Source organism: Corvus kubaryi, unplaced genomic scaffold (assembly GCF_017639235.1).
Source record: "Corvus kubaryi isolate FWS band 111438036 unplaced genomic scaffold, C.kubaryi_AGA036_p1.0 37284, whole genome shotgun sequence".
NCBI lineage: Eukaryota > Metazoa > Chordata > Aves > Passeriformes > Corvidae > Corvus > Corvus kubaryi.
Genome location: NW_024581088.1, coordinates 4830140 through 4850148, shown reverse-complemented (window position 1 = coordinate 4850148; position 20009 = coordinate 4830140). Strand labels below are relative to the sequence as shown.

The 20009-nt window shown below is 44.7% G+C and overlaps 1 protein-coding gene across 7 annotated transcripts in view; it reads right to left on the bottom strand.

Moving 5' to 3' along the window:
- CUX1 (cut like homeobox 1) overlaps positions 1 to 20009 on the bottom strand; it is a 269017-nt gene that overhangs the window by 12187 nt on the left and 236821 nt on the right. For 6 of the 7 annotated variants that reach the window (XM_042025982.1, XM_042025983.1, XM_042025985.1 and 3 more), the window contains one exon: positions 7693 to 19244. The exons of the other annotated variant lie outside the window; for it this stretch is intronic. In XM_042025982.1, the coding sequence (XP_041881916.1) occupies positions 18542 to 19244 (703 nt within the window). In that variant the 3' untranslated portion in view covers positions 7693 to 18541. Of the gene's footprint in view, positions 1 to 7692; positions 19245 to 20009 lie in introns of those variants that run through there. 7 annotated transcript variants of the gene reach the window in all.

Here is a 20009-nt window from a genome sequence, read left to right as displayed (position 1 = left end):
CAACAGCCAGGGAGCAAGAAGTGCAGGGGTTGCCTGGGGAGCAGCAAATGCAAGCTGTCCTCAGGGCTCCTACCCTCTCTGAGCCTTCAGATGAGGGGTGCAACGTGTGCATAGCTCAATTCCAGCTCTCCCAGTCCTGCCAGGCTGGGAAATGCTCCACACACCCTGAAACCAGCTGTGAAGGGAGGTCCTTGCACAGGGAGTGATGCCCTGACCACAGGGTTGGAGTGATGGAAGCTCAAAGTGATGCCCAAAGTGACACTGCTTTTCCAGGAATCAGGGTCTTTGCTGGTGCAAATTCCCCCCTTTTTTTTGTAGATGTGGAACCTGGGGACATGGTTAGTGGTGGGCTTGGCAGTGATGGGGTAACGATGATCTTAAAGGTCTTTTTCAACCCAAACAATAAGAAAGACAATTACTGTGTTCATGTAATAGAATCACAGAGTAGTTTGGGTTGGGAAGGAACCTTAAAGCTCATCCCATTCCACCCCCTGCCATGGGCAGGGACACCTTCCACTATCCCAGGTTGCTCCAAGCCCCGTCCAGCCTGGCCTTGGACACTTCCAGGGATGGGGCAGCCACAGCTGCTCTGGGCACCCTGTGCCAGGGCCTCCCCACCCTCACAGGGAAGAATTCCTTCCCAATTTCCAATCTAAACTTAGATTGGACAAACTTCTTCTAGTTTAAAGCCATTCCCCTTCCCATGTTATTCAGAAGGACCAAGCCTCACCGCAGTGAAAGAGAGGTGACACGTGCTTTGAACACAACACCTGGATTTATTTTTCCCCCTCGGCATATTTACATTTTAGAGCCCCCAATAAAAGACTCAGGATCGAGCAGGAGTAGTTGTGCTAAAGGCACATCCCACTGGAGGTCAGTATTTCTCCAGGAATGGGGAATCTCTGCCTGCTCCAAAACATGGGTGGCCTGATGCAAAGTATTTGCATCAATGAGATTTGGAAAGAAGAAAACCTCTTCCCTATGGTTAATTATTCAATTGGCTGTCTTTTAAAATTTCATTAAAATGTAATTGGGAAGCTATTGCTGGCCAAACATGGGCTGGGGGGCCCAATTCTGCCCAAGGTGCTCTACACCAGGAGGTGAGTTGGGGCAGGACGTGTTCCCTGGCCTCCCACCCTGCCCAAAAATCCTCTGCAGAGCTGAGCTTTGGAGCCTGCAGAAGGAGACCCAGGCCCTGGATCCCAGTTCCTGCATCTTTCTCTTAAATGATCCTTTTGGCTTCTGAGTTACATGGACTGAGCTTTCAATTTAAGAGAAAAAAGGGTCCCCAAAGAAGCAGAACTCTCAGTTTTAAAGGAATCTGCATCCTTCCTTCCCTTAGGTTTCACTCGGCCTTGGCCAGTCCTCTACAAACCATCCATGAAAACAGAAAAGGCTGGAACTGTGCCTGACACTGAAAGCAACCAAATGCACAGAGCTTCTCTCTCATCTCCCCATCAGTGTCACTCCTCACAGTTGGTTTTTGGTGGGTTTTTTTTAATCATAACTTTCTCTTTTCAGAGGGACCGTGGCCACCCGCGAGCTCGTCACTTCTGTGCCAGCGACTCTTCACCTGCAGCAGCGGGAGCAGGGCTCTGCCAGGCAGGCAGGGCAGCTCAGGCATCGAGATCCAGCAAAAGGGAATCTGCCTTTGTCTTCCCTGAGCTGCTGAGCCCTCGCTCTGACCCCTCAGATGTGCAGATACCTCAAAGGCCGGGAAGAGGAGAGGTACTGCAGAAGGCAATGGGACAAAAGAAGGTGAAGTCCTGAGGAAAGTGGGTTTTAAACCATGTATTTAGCCTCAAACTCTGCCAGCTCTGGCTTTTAAGAAGCCAGGCCTGACATTGCCATGGCCTTATGAAGAAAAGAGCAGAAGTACAGGGACTGGGCAGCCCCACACTGGCAGAAGCCACCTGCCTTGGCCGGTGCCACGCTCCAGTGCCAGCTTGGCACAGACAGAGCTGGTTTCCCCTTGTCTGATATGCAGAAAATGAGAAGCTGGGACTGGACTATTCCCATACCTGGAAGTCCTCAAGGCCAGGCTGGATGGGGCCCTGAGAAACCTGGTCTAGTGGAAGTTGTCCCTGCCCATGGCAGGGGGTTAGACTTGGTGATGTTAAAGGTTCCCTTCAACCCAAACCATTAAATAATTCTATGATATCTTGCCAAACACTGAATGAACACCCTGGAAGAGCCTCTGCTCAAAGAAAATGCTCTGAAGAAATGTCTCTTCTGGGAATTCTGTGTGCCCAAGGGGCACAGCCATGGATGGCACTGCCATGGGATGAATGTTTCTGGAAATAACATCAAGGACCTCTATGGACAGGCCATGTGGTGGGACACAAAGGTGCCTCACACAGAGAGGGAACAAAACCCAAACCGAGAAGAAAAGATTTTTATGAGTCTCACCATTTTTTCATTGTGAACAGCCCTGTCAGTCTCTTGCCATTCCAAAGCTGCAGGTTAAATCCTTGAAGTGATTATTGAGGAAAACAGCCCTGGAGCCCCAGTCCCCACGCTGGTGGGGAGCAGAGCCTGGCAGATGCAGGAGCTCACTGGGAGTGCCACCGAGACCTGAGCCCAGTGCTGCCACAGATCAACAGCAACTCTGACTCCTCTAAGAAGCTCCAGCAACTGGGCTCCCTTGGCAAATCATCCAAAATAAACAGCATCTGTTTTCACAGATGGAGAAAATTAAGACACACTAGCAACTTAGTTTGAAGTTATAAGGCCAGACGTAAATAAATGAGAGGCAATCTTTCCATAAGATGGTGGCTTGATTACTGAGGATACAGACAGATGAATAAATCACCTTGGGGTGAGATAGGCTGTAACTTGCTACACATCCATGGGACCGGGGTAGCTGCTCATGTGGAACCCCAGAGCCTGGAGGAAATGAGAGATAAGTGGTGTAGCTGAAAGGATGGGGGTAGGAGCACACACATGGGCAGTTATGGCAAATTAGCTGATGCTCTGCAAGTTCACACCCTGATTTGTCTCGTGGAACTTTTTAATCTCCCTCCATTACTGTCTGGCCTCCCTGAATTTACATAACTGTAAAAAAAAAAAAAGAAAAAAAGAAAACAAGCTGAGAAGTGATGTGGCATGCTGGGAGCTCTCTTTGAAAAGTCAACTGAAGTGCACTGAAACCCACTACTTCAAAGGCTTGAAGTGTATTTTATTGACTGGAAGGAAGATGATGGTAAGATAAGTAAACCTTGGAGTGCCTTGGCACGAAGGCTCAAAGCTGGAGACTCACTCAACACAAACAGGGGTGTCTGAGAGTGCCAGGGCGAGGAGCAGAAGCCAAAGGAAGAAGCAGGAAACTGGGTCTGCCATGGGCTCTTTGATTTTTCCAGCTTCTTCACCTTTCCCCATGTTGGGCCACTCCAGTTCATGACTGGACAGTTACTTCCAAGGTGAAATCATTGTTCTTCCCCATGATGAAAAAAGTGCCAAGACTTCTTGGCATCGCTCTCCAGGAGCCTTTTCAAGCCAACAGAGTCTCACCTCCGGCTCTACCTGAGCACCCAAGGTTTACACATAAACTCAGGCCCAATTTCAGGCTCTTGAAACACTTGGCATTTAGCTTTTAAGGAAGTCTGGAAAAGGCTGTTATTGCCCAAAGTCCTGCTCCCCTTCCAGGAGAATCAACGGGAGATGACTCGACCTTGACCCTGCGCTTTGTAGCTGAAGGGAAGAGGAGCACATGGCATAAACACTGCAGATTCAACCCTGGATGCACAAGGTGATTTTCTCTGCCCTCTTTTTTGGCCTGTGAAGATGCCAAGGCAGAAAGATCTGAGCCAAAATCCTTCCCGTAACAGGAAGGTTGTCAAAGGCCTATCACCACTGTACAGTTCAATGGTTCCAGCTCTGTCTTGACCTTTTCATGGTGAGGGACAACATTTCTGCCTGGCCCAGAGTGCGTGGGAGTCACTCAATCTGCCTCAACTTCATGCAAAGCCTTTTCCTTGGGGCCACCACTGCTGGGAGCTGTCAGCAGGCTGAGAAACAGGACAAGGAGGCAGGGAATGATTGAATATTTCTACAAGTCACCAGAGCCCTGTCTGTGGGCTCTGAGGTGCAAATCTGCTCAGAGAGAAAGGCTGAAGGGCAGGCTGCAGTGCAAAAGGCCAGCTGAGCCATCTGCTGAGGTGCATCTCACCTCCCACGAGACAATGAAAAATCCCTGTCACCCAAAGGGCCTCTGCTCTGCCAAAAATCCCCCCAGAGTGAAAAAAGATACTGAAGATCAAGTGCTCTACAGATCCCACCAATACTACAGAAACACACAAGAATCGGGCTTTTGGGACATTTTAAAGCAACTTTTGCAGTAATCTCCAGGGAGGGAGGAAAGGTCAAGTCAGCTCTAGGAGCACCTGAGTAGCCAAAATGCCTGGATTATTAGTCTGGGAATCATCTCAGCCTGCAATGCTGATTCTGGGCTGTCCTGGTCCATCTGTACCTGCCACGAGGGCATTCTCTGCTCAGACCTTCTGCAGGGCTTCTGAAAGGGCAGAAAAAGCAAGGAGAGGATGAAAAAAAAGGATTGACAACATCTCTGAAAGCCATCTGTAAGTTCTAGCACAATCTCCCTGGTCTTCAGGCACAGATATCAGGGCTGGAAAAGCTCCAGGAGAGCAGAGATGAGGTTTCTCTGCAGATACAGAGGTGTAAGAGAAGACATCAAGAACATCAGTGAGGTCCTGCAGGGATGATACAGAAGCTGAGCAGTCCCAGACAGCAAGGGCTGGGACTGGCACCAATGAAGGCAGCAAGAACAGCCCTGCTCAGTTTTATTTTCATGTGCTGCCAAAGAGACAAGAGAAAACAGGGACAAGTGCAGAGCAGATCATGTCCAACACCCTGAGAACGTTTGAGACTTCAACTGCCCAAGTGACAAACAGCTGGGAGCACAGGGAAAAGTCCTCTCACCCCAGCTGCCACACTCATTCCAACACATCCTCATCCTTCTCTGAGTCCTCAGTGCCCTCAGGGCCAGCTTGGAAAATGGCCTTGGGGAAGAGAGAAGGAGCCACCAAACTGAAGCAAGACAGGACAAGGGGCGATGGTTTTCAACTAAAAGAGGCTGGTTCAGAGCAGATCTAAGGAAGTTTTTTTTTAATGATGAGGGTGGGGAGGCCCTGGCACAGGGTGCCCAGAGAAGTTGTGGCTGCCCCATCCCTGGAAGTGTCCAAGGCCAGGCTGGATGGGGCTTGGAGTACCTGGGCTAGTGGAAGGTGTCCTTTAAAGGTCCCTTCCAACCCAAACCACTCCATGATTCTATGGGTGCTCCCTCCCAGCTCTCTGGGTTTCTCTGCCAGTTGCAGGTGAGATTTCTTCTCCCTCCCCTGCTTTTCTCCCTTTCTTTTCACATTTTGAGGGCCTGCTGGGAAGGGAAGGTTTGAAGGATTTCTCCTTCCCCTTCCTCCTGGCTCAGCCACTCCAAAATAAACAGCCCCCAGCAAAGAAACCCAGTACTGCTTAATAAATTCACTCTGTAAGGGGAGAGATTTCATACAAGAAGGGATTATTTCCAAGGGTACTAAGATAATTACATGGGTAACTTGGAAGAGTTCAAGGAAACAGTTTGAATTTTCTTATCAGTTTCCCATAGCTTGGAGCAAAAAGAAAATAAAACGCTCTGCTGTAATCAAATAATGTTTTCTGAAGCCCTCTGTTGGCAAGTACACCATTCCTTCACCACTTCCATTAAAACAGAAATATTGAGGAGAAAATGACAGCACTTCCAAATGGGAAGAAGTGGGGCTCAAAAGCACCATGTCAGCCACTCAGAGTTTCTTACCTGGTGGGAACACGATGCCATGTGAAAAAAACATCCCTTTTCCCACTGGAAGTTGAACTGGCTCTCACTGACAGCAGGGCAGGAGCAGGACCATGGCCAGGACCTTTCCCATTAATCCAGCAAATCCCTGTAACATTCCCTATGCAAACCTCACCCATCCATCCCCAGCAGCAGCTCTGTCCCAGCAGGAACTCACAGCTATGTCCCAGTTCCAACCAGTAAAGGTCTATGGGAACACCCAGCTTACACTTCTTCCAAAAAAAAGAGAATTTTGACATGGTTTTGAAGGGCTGCCCCAATAAATTTATCACAGAAGATCCCACTATCTCCATGAAAGACCATAAATACCTGCTCCTGACCTCTCAGATGCTTCTTTGTGGTTTGGGTTGCTTTCCTAACTTCTCAAAATTAACTTTTTGGCATTTAGGCTTGAGAGAACAGCCTGGCTTTATCCCAGATGCAAAACTGTGAGCTGCTGTGAACCTTCTCCAGGTCTGTGCTTTCACAAGTTTAACACACCCTTTGCTTACGACCACGATTTTAGAAGCTTCTTGCCAATACCACCTGAATAAAAGTGCAGGTTACAAATACACAAATTAACCTACCTGAGGCATAGCATTTTAATAGTGTAGCTGTTTAGCATCAAGCTTAAAAAAAAATTAGGGTCAAATTATACACAACAATGCCATTTATAGCAATCAACAGTTGGACCAGTCATTAAAGAACAGGGGGGGAAAAAAAAGTGTTAAACCTTGAACCTTTCCATCCTGTGGAACAACCCATCACAGACACTTGAAAACCAGAAAATGCACATTTATCATGAAATGAAGGCATTCAGTAGCATTTTTAATACATTTTGAGGAGAATTCCCCCCTGCCTGCAGAACTGAAAATGGCAAAGACACACACTGGACACCAACATGGAGCTGGACAAAGTGCCACCCTTACTGGGGTGGGAAATCCCAGCCTGAGTCCCTGCTGTCCAGGACAGACTTCCCAGGACAGAACCACAGCAAATATCCATCCAGACCCTGCTATTCCACAGGGAACTCCTAGGAGGAGGCACACGACAGCCTGGTAGGAAAAATGTGTCAGGGATGTATTGCAGGAGATGATGGAAATCAAGGTAGGTCCCCCAAAATAACCTTCAATTCACAAAAAAACCAGACACGAGCACGCCAGGGAAAACAGAGCACCCAGGTAAGCACAGACACACACACACATCCTCTACCTGACACCCAGAGCATCCAAAAAAATGATTTATTCCACTACTTTTAAAAATGTAATCCCACGGATGGATTACAGCATCTATTCTTTACCAAACTCCAAACTCCTCACTCTAAATACTGAGAGTATTTATAGGAACATCCCATAAAGCACTAAATGAGGAATTTATTTCCCTATAAAGGATCTGTAAAAATAAACAGTAAGCCAAATATCTGGGAAAATTCTTTGACATTTTCATTTCTGAATCTAAAGCATTTCCAACCTCAGATAACTGATTTTTTTTTGTTAAATTAGTTGATGTATTGCTGTGGTGCTCAAAACAATCCCCCTTGGCAGTCTCAGACCCCAAATATGTATTTTCTGTCTGTGGAGCTGGTGCCCACCTCCCACTGACTGCAGCAGGAATGGCCACACTTGGATTTCACTGAACATTTTGGATATCTAACACTTCAGCATTTGAGGTATTGGAAACACACACACACACACACTCTCCATAGGAACTGATACATAAAAAGCAAATTTTCCTCCCCTGGCCAAACAGAAATCCCACCAAACCATCCCTTTGATCCCTCAGGGCATCACCAAACCAGAAGCACAATGTAAATGTTTGCTGCTTGGACTCAGGTCTCACCTCAATAAAAGACAGCCCACGCGGAATTGTGTTTGTATAAAAGATATTTACTTCAATTATCACACCTAGGGTGCTAGTGAATAATAATAATAATACATCGTGTGAGTTTCATACAGTGATATTGCTTCTCCATATCATATAGGGACCGTTGTACAGTGCTGAGAACAAACATTTTATGGCTAAACCAAACAAAGACAGAAACAATGCCGTCTGCTGACGAGGGAGCGCTGCCCTGCACTGCCAGCCAGATAAACTCTTACTTTTTATGTTTAAACAAATACCAAGAAATAAAATGTTACAAAAGATGAGTCACAGCAACACAATGTGGGCTTCTCAAAGCTACTTGTACAAAAAAAATGACACTTTTTTTTTTTTTTTTTTTTTTTTTTTTTTTTGGTTAATTTGGGTTTTTTTGGGTTTTTTTTTTTTTTTTTTTTTTTTTTTTTAAAATCCGTGATTGTGAATATAACAAACAAGCTCTAAAAACATCTAAGACTTAGTGCGTTACAGAAAAAATATAAAATACTGCTAAAAATGTAAGACACCACAATACACTGGGGTAAAAACTGAGCTTATTATTTAAAAAAAAAAAAAAAAAGTTCTCAGGAAAAAGTACACCACTTTCTGTTCGAGTTCATCTTGTGCTGTGTTAGTAGTCGGGGCATTTCCAAGGTCTGCCCATTCTCATGGCAAGTAGTTATTGCACAAATGCAAAGAGTTAATTTTTTAATTAAAAAAAAAAAAAGAAAAGGGACATGAGGGAAACAATTAAAAAAAAAAAAAAAAGAAAAAAAAGAACATCCCCCCCTCCCCAGCCTCCATCTGCTTTGGGATCGACGTCCAAATTCGTACGTGTGACATTCTCACAGCATTTCCAGCAAGGAATGGGAGAAAATGCTTTTCACCACAGAAATGCATAGAGTATTCCAAGAGGAACAACCTTTAGTTTGGCAGAGCTGATCCAACACTTACACTTTCTTTACTCTGATTTTCAGTTTCTTTTTGGACTACACCAGAAGGAAAAAGAACCTGATGTGGGAAATTCGCTGGATGGTTTTTTTTCAGTGGGACACCCTCGAAAGGCAAAGTGCAAATTTGCTTCCCAAGCCACAGAAGTGGTGCTGTGCCCTGCAGCTGGCTCAGCATCCTCCTCTCTGCCCATGCCAGGGGGGACCTGGCACCGGCCGGCGCTGCCCAGAGCCCTGGCCTGTCCCTCCCTCGCGCTCCCGCCCGCGTTTGGGGCTGCAGTCCGGCTTTTCTCCTGCTCTCCAGGGCCACCTCGCCAGGGAAAAGTCTGTCTGAACGCATCTTGACCTGGCAGCAAAACTGAACCACCCCTCTGTGCCACAGATCAATGCACAACGTGGATTTGCAGAGCTCACACCAGGAAAAGTTGCTGCTGCACAAGGTGAATTATTATTTTTCTTTTTTTTTTTTTTTTCTTTTTTTTTGCTTGACCAACTTTTGAATGAGAAGGAAGTCAGCTCTGGATTCAGAAAGTCAAACATATGCCAACAAAGATGAACATCACAGGAAACCAGTCTCTCATTTTAAATGAACACTCATGAGTTAATTGCAATGTGTTCTGACCAGGGGCTCTGCGTCTTCAGCAAATTCTCAGTAGAGGCTCTAGGAGGCTCAGGGTATTTTCTCTCTCTGTATATTTTAAGTCTCTTCTCTCTCAACTGAGGCTTCTTATTCTCAGTCCTAAATTATTTTAAAAACTATTTAAATAATATTATTTATTAGGCATTTAGATAAAATACTTTTTTTTTTTCTTAAAAAAAAAAATGATTGCTCTAGAAAACACAACAGGGGCACAATGATAAGGATACTACGAGCCAACACCACCTGCTGCATCTCTAGGACATCCCAAGCTTTCTCCAACATCCATTTAGGGGACAGCAACCTGGTCTAGTGGGAGGTGTCCCTGCCCACGGCAGGGGGTTGGAATGGGATAAGCTTTAAGGTCCCTTCCAACCCAAACCAATGATATGTAAATACTCCTGTTGTGTTCATATCCAACAAAAAAACAAACCTCGACAAAAAAGAAACTGTTAAAAATTAACCTCATAAATAGGAAATATGAGATTGTTGTCCTAATCACAAACCACCTCTGTGTATTTCACCTGATGATGCTGTAGAGAGAGCAAGCTCGGGAAAGGAGGGCTGAGGGTACCGGGGGAGGGAGAGCCTGGTCTGTACAAAACCAAATCCAGACTGGAATGACCCGACAGTGCCTCACCACCCAGAGCCAGCACGGCCCTGGGCATGGGAATGGGGACAGCAGGTGTGACTGATGGCACAAAGGGACACACAACTGCCTTGTTTGAAGCCCATGGGGGTTTCCTGCACACTCACAGACCTACGAGTGCACGGGGCGAGACTGAGCCCGACGAGCATCAACTGCTGGGTGATGGCTGAGTCCCATCCCAAGAGCTGCTGGCACTAACCCACAGGGATGTGGGGTTTTTTTTCCCCCAGGAATCTGAATTCTCTGGAAGCAGAGCTCGCCCTTGCTGGCCGTGGGACAGGAACCCCCCAGACACGGAACCAGAGTTTCTATTGCACAAAGACTCCTCACACAGTGCTGGGCGTGCTCGGCAGTCGAGTACGTTCCAGTGTTGGGACACTGGGATGCTCCATCAGTGTTTGCTCCCCCCCCCAAAAAAAAAAAGGAAAAGCGGCTGGGAATGCTGCAAGCCAGATCACTGTGCTTTAGATTATTCTCCACGAAGAGATTAGGAAATAAGGCACATAGCTTTCCAAGTAGAGAAAGTGAAAGAGGAAATTTCAGGAAGCAAAACCTAAAGACTTAATGGGAAATGTGGCAACATACAGGATTTTGATGATAAGCCTATTGAGTGAAAATAAAAGCATTTCGAGCTTGACTAATATCTTTCCCCCACAATAAAAAAAGAAAAGATCCATGAACTCCATCTCTCAAGAGAAGGTGAGAAGGAAATGGAAGCCCTAATCAAGGAAAAGTACAATACAGATGTGACCTTGCTTGTTCCCCACGCTCTTCCTTTCCAAACCAGATGCTCAAGTACTCCCTGCATCACCTGTACCAGCATCCAGAGGTAACCAGGTACTTTGGAAACACTTTTAAAGCTAGTAATAACTTACCCACATATAAATAACACATCAAATAGCACAAAGGGTCCAACACAAGCTAATAAAAGCCAGAGAGAAGTCTGATTGAAAGACTGATTGCAAAAATATTTTTCCTAGTTACTTGGAGACAAGATTGTACTTCAGAGCAAGTCAAGTGCCAAGTTTTATTTATTCTCCTGAAAGCACAGACACTCGCCTTCCAAGAGGAGCTGCCTAACAGAAAATTTCTACCTCATTCCTACAAATACTTCAATTTTCAGCTAAGGGAGAGCAAGGCTGAGCTGCTTGCTTTAATTCCATACTTGGCTTGAATTTACTTCATCACCTGGTTTTGTGATTGTTTTAAATATGTCTGTACTGTCCACCTTCCCACTGTACACTGATAAAGGGAGTGCACGACGTGTGCAAATATCTGGGATGTTAACTTCCTGCAGGAAGCCAAACCTGAAGGCAAGGTTTGACCCCTCCTTTCCAATTCCTTGGCTCTTGCACATCTCAGACCCTTGGGATCATTTTAATGTATTCTGAGCATGATCTTCCCTGTCCTCATTAGTTAAACCCATGCATCTCCAGCAGCCTGGTCTCTCCAGTGGCTAATCCCCTCTTTACAGCAGGGAGTGGATCTGACAAGTGGGGAATGGCATCCTCTGCCCATTAAAATACATATTGGTTTTAAGCCCTCGCTCACCTACATCCCAAATGATTCCACAAATTTGGCTGCAGCAATTCTGCTGCACCATTAAGACCGGGCACACAAATGCTAAATACACAGAGGGGCTTTTCCATCCTGGAATGATGCACGGAGACACATTTAACAACTCCTAAAAATGCATATTAATTACCCACACGGACAGAAGAGAACACAACTCCTGTTCTTGCTGTCAAGAGAGAGGCTGTGCTGCTGTGACACCACCAGAATTACACAGGAACCGTGCAAAAATCAGGTGTGGCACCACAACAGCAGGAAATTCCGGGCATGACTCTCCATTTCCAAGGATCTTTGGATGAAGACTGTACTATGTATTACCAGTATCTCTAGAGTTCAAACAGAAAGCCAAAGACACGACATCACAGGGGTATCACTTGTGCTGCACTGTTTCCTGCACTGGTTGTTATGGTTAAGGATTCAGTTGCTCTCTGCACTCAGCTGGTTCAAAATCCAAAGAAACTGAAATAATGGGATGAAACAAACAGTTTTAATAACAGGAAATCTACAAAACTGTGGCTAAAATCTCCCAACCCCACCGTGAGTAAAGCAAGCTGGATAATGGCAGAGTTGTCCTTTATAGAAGAGCTGGACAAGGAAAAAATACAATAATCTTACTAATTTTTTAAAAGGAGGCATTTTCTTTTAATGCACTTTAGTGCCAGAACATGTTTGTGAACAGCAGTGAAAATGAAGCCCAGGAATCCCATCAGGGTTTTTTTTCATTCACAAGAGTTGTAGAAACATGGACTTCACAGAGAGCCGAGGATTTTGGGATGGATATGGATGCTCAGGTCTTGGGAAAAGCTGGATTGTACCAGAGGATGCTGGTGAGGGGCTCACTAACAGAGTTCAATGAATGACTTTCTTCAACTGGAAAATGACCTTTTAACTAACAACTGCTATTAAATATGACACAGTACCACTTGGCTGGGGGGAAATCATCCCTGAGGACAGAGATGGCACCACTTACACACCTGTTTTTAAGGCTTTTTGAAAACTTAAGTGCACAGGCCTAACGCTAATCTTCTCCAAAAGGATAAATTTCACATTCAGAGCACAAAACCATTCTATCCTTGCATATTAATAGGGCAGGGTATAGTCCATGACCTGCTCATGTAGGACAAATCAGTCCCTAGGCATGGCATAAAGGGCTTTTCTTGCTATAAAGTCCATTATTAACTATACTTTATATATGGCATAGTCAATATATCCTATAAAAGAGATGGGGAGGAAAGAAGAAATTGGTGAAATTATATTTCTACATTTTAGAGCTCGTATAGTTACGAAGGAGACAGGGACTGCTACACCCCTTTTGAACTAAGAAGGTTGCATCAGAAAAGAAATTCACATCTTGTACTTCCCATGCCAGTGATTCTCCTTGCAATTTAAAACCAGACTTTAAACTGATTGGGGGGGTAGGCGGGGAGGAGGAGGGGGAAAGGTCCTTCCTTTGTATAGAATTTTTAAATTCTCTATTTAAAAAAAAGTTGACTGTGTATGCAACACAAAGAAAACACTGATGTTCACAGAGCAGAAAGTGAAGGGCAGAACAACACAGGAGTTAACTCAGTCCTGCTTTGCCAATGTTTTATCCATGTGAGTTAAATTTAGGGATAAGAGGCTACAACCAGCCAGTCACACCAGGGCCAAAACTGCCCACACTCACAGGAAAGCCCTGACTTAGCTTTAGGGAATGTTAAATCCAGTCCCCACCTAAAAACCAACTTTCCTTCTTCTCCTCCTGAGAGTCTCCAAGAGGAGCTCGGCCACACTCGGTGGCTGAAGACAGAGAACATCCACTGGGTGAAGAGGAAATCAGAGAGAATTTCAGGAACTCCTTTGCAGGAAGAGACACAAATGAAGCAAAAATGGTGCCCTCCATGTGCAGGTTAAAAATGTCACCACTCCACCTTCAGTCTGCCACAAATTGCCAAGCTACTGATCTCTCACAACCCTGCTAAAGGCACAGATTACTGCGGCATTTCAGCTGAAATAAAACATTTTGGATCCAAGTGCAAAGTGTCCAAACCCAATCACTTTTTTGTGTGTATTCTCATAATTTCTGTATGGTCAAAATGTGATTATTTTTTTCTGTTTCTAACCTGCCCTGTTTTTGCCAGGAGCATTCTTATTCATAAAAGCTTTAAGAATATTGGAAATTATTTATTTTAAGATGGGAAATGACAGACTTCTGATGGCAGCTGTGCTTGTGGGGACTGCAACCACTGTTAGCATTTTCCATTATTTCATCACATCAATTTGTCACATTTCCCTCAATCCTATTTTATGTCAATTTATCAGCTTTGTAGTTTGAATTACCAGCAGAATGATGCACTTCTCTAACTTACTGTTTCTCCTGTTAAAGGATTGAAAAATAGTGACTTTTAAGTAATTGGATTGGAAAATATTGCATAGAATTCTGTGGTGTTCACGACCTCCCTGCTCTACACCAATCCCATATCAACCAGTTAGGTAAAAATAATGCAGAGATCTTTTAGCTAATGAGAAAGGCACATACTTTTTTCTTTTTAACTGTAATATAGATCTTTCCTATTACAGCAAGGAGTTTATAACTAAAGGACTCGCTAATTCATGATATGGGCAGAGTGCACTGATATGAGTTCCTTTAAAGGATGGCTCTATTTATAGGCATTTTACAGATGAATAAATAAAATGGTCAAATTTTATGGTATCAAAAGAAAATGTAATTAAATGTATTTCTGCCAATAAACATGTGCAACGCTGTTGTCTGAAATCTGTATCCTCAAAAATGGAAGTGTATTGACAATCCCACTGCATGACCCTTCCACCACGGGATACTCTTCCCTGGCTTTTAGCAAAAAAAGCACTGCACTTTTTTCCTTCCCTAATCACCCAGAGAGAAAAACCAACAATTTAACTGCAACATAAACGTATTTCTATTAAAACAGCCCTGGCCCCTCATGCACAGCGTTGGTAAGAGCATGGAACTGGAAATAGAGAGAAAATAAAATGCTTATAAAGAACCTCAGGAAAAACAGACTCTGGCATGATGAATTTCCTGAAAACTGCCTGTGCTTTTATCCATCAGGAAAAGAAACGCTGGCAACGAGGGATGAGCCCCATGTCACACATTCCCTTCCCCTGGAATCAGCACCCAAGGGATGATACAGCCACTGTACTGTGCTGCTCTTTGGCATTTCTTTTCCTTCAACTTTTTATCCTTTGAATTAAGTAAAAAAAAAAAAAAAGTTATTCCAAAGCACATTTTCCTCCCAAGGGTGAGTTCCAAATTGATCCCAACTATCGCTCACACCCTGCAGTGTTAAGTTCAGTCCCTAAACTGGGGGGGGCTTGGCCAGAAAAACCAGCAGGTAACTCATGTCCAACCCGAGAACCTCAGCAGTAGTTCAACTCATCCATCCTACTTCCCACTGGAACAGAAAGCAGCTGTGACCTTGGCTAAACACCGGGACAAACCCCGGGAGCATCACTGAGCTCCAGGTCTGAGGGTGCTCCTCTGCCCCTGCCCTCGGACCAGGAGGTCACCAAGGAACCCAAAGTGACTCTGGGCAGGAGATCACCCCAACAGCATCTCAGCAGGCTAATCCACATTCAACGCAGATCATTAAATATGAAACAGCAAAAGGAGCTAAGCCATTAATAAAGTGCCAAAAATATAGGAAATACTGACAGCATTTTATTTGATTAATTTTATAATAGATCCCAATGACAACCCTTGGCAGGATGGAGTGACTTCTGACTTCTGAACGCTGTCTTTATCCAGCAAAATTACATGACTCAAATGGAATAATGGAGCTTAGAATTAACAGTTAGTGTTATGAAAGAAAGATTTCCTCTAGGGCAAGCTACAGATATGCTTTTTAAAAATCATTACAGCATTAAAAACTGGGCGCACGCTAAAGAATCCTAAAGAACTAGTGGAAACCTGAAAAGCAAAACAAAAATAAACAGGGAAAAAAAAAAAAAAAGAAGATATGTTTCAAGGCACTTACGTATTGCTTATTAAGAAGAGAGATTGACCCTAAGTGCTGCATTTGCGTGCGACCTGTGAATACAGTTCTGCTGTCATACAATGCAGCCAGAGCTCTCAGTAAGCATCATGGAATGCAATCAGATAGACACAGGCACAAGAACAGTTTGGGGAATATTAACTTAAAAAAAGAAAAATAAAATCATCAAACAGAAAAAAACCCCTCACTATGGAGAAAGCCGAGAGTAACCACTTGACTGCATCCAGCACATGGGTCTCAAATCAGCAGACAAGGACAGTAGGAACAGACTGGCAACTGTATTGCCTAGAATTAATTAAAAAACCCAACCTGAACCAAACAACAAAGAAAAAAAAAAAAATAAAGAACCTAAGAAAATATCTGCATCTCCCAGGCAGAAGTTTTGCTCTTGGCTGGAGACGCAGCTTGTCATGACTTGTACTAAGGTATGTGTACTTCTACCAGGACGTGCATTTATCCACGGAGCTGTGCTTTGGAAGTCAAACCAGGACACTGGACAGGTACAGAGAGGTCACCCTTGGCTTCACCCAGTTCCCACGGACTGGCCGCGCCCCCAGTGGGAAGCCAGGAGCGCTCCCAGCATGTGCTGCCACACCCTGGTGTCTGTCACTGCCAATTGTCCCCTCAGCTCACCACAGAAAGGGGCAGTTGCTCTCTCTCTGTTCCTCAGCTTTAGTTTCGTATCACGAGTCCCCAATTACCCAAGGAGGAATCCTGAAACTGCTAGCAGTGAAAATAGGAAATAAATCCCTGCCTTTCAGCCTCCTAGAGCCTTCTTTCCTTAGTCATGAGAAGGATGGATTTTAGTGTACTGATTCTTAAATTTGTGAAAACTTGCGCTAAGTGCTGCTGTCGCATGTTAAGAGACTGTAAATGAAATACATAAGTTCTAAAACATCATGCAAGAAATGTGGTTTCACATCTTACAGTCAAAAATCCTACTAATGAATTAATACAAGCACACTGAGGTGTAATATTGGGAACATACCTTTAAAGTCGGAACTCCTCTCCCCCATCCCTCCCTCCCCCAAAATCAGAAAAGTAATATTAATTAAACTTAAGATGTAATGAATGCACCATTAAAGTGTCATCAAAAAGACGCTGACCTAAGACAAAAGTTCAATGATACACAATACGGTCAAAAAAGTCTTCAATCAATAATATACAGTATGACAACTACATCTTGTAAATTATACCCAATACTGCCGGCAGTCTATCCCTCTAAAGAATATTTGCCCCCTTTCATCCCTTCCTAACAATCAGATAATAAAATACAGCACCTATAAATAAGCAAAAAAAAATTATATATATATATATTTATATATATATATATATTCCGAAATCATCTATTGTTAGTTTTAAAGATATGGCAATAAAGGAGTCTAAATTAGCAAACTTGTAGAAGCCATAACTGATAAAACAGCTTATTGAAAAAAGGTGGCAGTAATGCACTCTATGTGTGCACAAGTACGTAAGAAAATACACAGACGTATAAAATTGCACGCACACACCCACGCACACACATCCTTCCACACACCTCTATGCTCACGCATATACATATAGACAACAGGAGGAGTTAGAGACAAGTTAGAATTGGATTTGTACTTTGATCAGCCCTAACCTGTGCATAAAAGAATGGAAAAAGGCTGTATTTCTGCAGGGCAGAACGGGCCGGACTGGGATTCGGGAGCACGAAGGTTTTGGTTTCGAGCTTGGGCTGCTTCCACCCCGGTAAGAGCCCGTCTGGTCATTGCCATGTACTCTTTATCCATGCAAAAAAGGAGCTTCCCACAACTAAAACGTATTTAAAATCAGTGCTTGTGGTGGGAAGAGAGTCAGTAAATGGCCACCAACAGCAGGAAAAGGGCTGGCTCTGCGGCAGCTCCAGTCCCTCTTAGTGGTGTGTGACAGCAATCGGACACGTGAACTGCATTCCCATGGATTCCAGGTAAGCTGAATGTTCGGGATACGGGCTAGGCCCCGAAGTAGCAGGCTGAAATGTTACTGGCCAACGTTTTTGGAGCGATCTGTCTTTGCTGAAAGGAAATCCTGTACACTACGAACCAAGTGAAATGATCAAGTACATGCTGCTTCTAAGTTGTCTCCTAAACCTCCCAGATATGAGGTCTGATCAGCGTGCTCTGTGGTTAGAGGTTAAAAAGCAGATTATAAAATACCTAGATTCAGATTTTTTTTTTTTTGTCCTGATTTGGCCTAAAATGGAGTGTATTAAACAAATTCTGGGCTGCAAAAGACCAGAATCAGTTAAAGCTATGAAACAATGTGCACTACGTGTCAATATTCTATTTCACTTACAAGAAAACACTAAGTCAGCTACCACAAATTAAGATATTTTCCTGATGTGACTTTTTTTTTGTTTTGTTAAAAAATATGTGGAGTAAATGTGTTTTTTTTTTTTTAATTCAAAGTTTCAAACAACAAGATTCTTTTCTTTTCTTGAAAATATGTAGGAATCCAAACTAGTGTGTTTAGAGTCGGTTGACTGTGCAATCTCTTAGTGGCAACTGAACAGCTACAAAAAACTTTCTTTTTTTTTCTTTTTCTTGAAAAATCTCCCCTTTTTTCCTGGTTTAAGAAGATAATAGTGTATTATCGCTCTGTAGCCATTAGATGGCAGATAAAAAGCCCCCTTTTAATATGTGGGTTTGATTTTTTTTTTAAGATTTTTTTTTTAGTTTTTTTTTTTTTTTCCTGTTTTTCATTTTTTTAAAGCCCCACACCAAAGAGGAGGGCACAAGGCAAAGCTGTATGAGTTATTCCAGAAATTGTGGAAATCACTTAGGGCAATAATAAAAACACTTCAGGGTACAAAAAAGCTTGACTACACATTTCAGTTTTCTTCCTCGAAAACACAAACATAAATTGGGCTTAACGCTCCTTTTTTTGATTTCTATATGCACCTTGGCCTATGGCGTTTTTGCCCTGTGGCCCGCAGGGCGGTTAAGTGCGAACACAATAAAACCAGTAGAGGTCCAGTTTGACTTCCCAGCTCTCCCGAGTTGGGCCAGTTTAATCTCAAAACTCCCACTCGACGGCCTCTTCCCGACTCGCGGCCTTCTCCAAGCGGTGGATGATGTTGTTCAAGTTGGCCGCTTTCTTTTTCCTCAGGGAGCTGTCTCGCGTGTTCCTGGAGCTCGCCGCCTCCGAGAAGCCGAACAAGCTCTGGAGAGAGTTGGCTTTCTGCGAGCCTGCGGCTGGCGTCGAGCTCGTACTTGGCACACTGGAGATTTTCTCTGAACTTTCTTTTGACTTGTAGGAGCTCTCCCCCGTAAGGACTGAGGTGGAGGCAGCTGAGGTAGAGGCATCCCCTTCTGTGGCAGAGTTTGGCAGTGTCTCCAGAGCATCTCCCGGGCGCTGCGGTGCCGGCGGGGAGCTCTGGCGCGGCGCTCTGAGCCGGCCCTCGTCATCGGTGTCCTCCAGGCTCTCCGGCTCCGCTTTCTCCGAAGGCCTGGCGCCTCGCAGTGCCTCTTCCCCCGCCTCGAAAGCCGGCTCGGCGGGCCCTCCCTGAGACTTGGCGGCCGCACTGCTGAACTCGTCCGCCTCCGGGCCGCTCGGCTTCCCGTCGGGAGGGCCCTCCGCGTCCACGCCGTCGCAGCTGTCCCCCTCGGAGCTGTGGGCCGCCCTGCTGCTTCTGGCCGAAGGGGAGTCGCTCGACCCGCCCTGGCTCTGGCTCCCGGCTTGGATCTCCTCGATGAACAGCTCCCGGCGGATGCGGGACCTACGAGACAGAGGAGAGGGATGTGAGTCTGCCAGGGCCAAAAGGAGATGCCCACCTTCACTAAAAATGCCCTTTCCATGCCACTAAAGATGGCCTTTAGTGGAATCATTCAGGCTGGAAGAGACTTCTGAGATCATCGAGTCCTATTTCCAACCAAGTACCACCAAACCCTACTGGCCAAGTGTTGCATTGACTCAGTGTTTGACTGCTTCCAGGGATGGTGAGTCCACCACTACCCTGGTGAGAAGTTCGTATTTTTAACAAAAAATATGAATACACCTCTAGGAAATCTAGAATAAAGTGGATTGTAAACACAAACAATTCAGATTTCTACTAGAAATGAGCCAGTCTGCCTAAACAAGAGATAAACTGGGACAAAGCTGGACAAGCTCCCTGGTGTTCTCCTGGACAGCGAGGAGAAATAAAGATGAAACCAAGCCTACTGTGTTGAAAGTGCTGTGAGGAAGCCCAGCCTGTGACAGGCTGCCAGTCTATGAGCTAGTCTGACTTTTGCCTCATTTTTTATTTAATAAATCAATTTCTGAACATGAATAGTGACAAGTCAAGCAGTGCATTCCATGGGAATGACTGCACTCCGTATGTGGGTAGAATTGCCTGGAGTGCAAGAATACCCCAAACACACCACCCCTGCCACTTAACTCAGGCCTTCCTCCCTCTTCCTTCTCTGCTTAGGAGTTCCCCAAACCCCTCACAAGTACAGAAAAGTTTATGGAAAAACCTTAGGGTCTGGGTTAACCCCTTCTG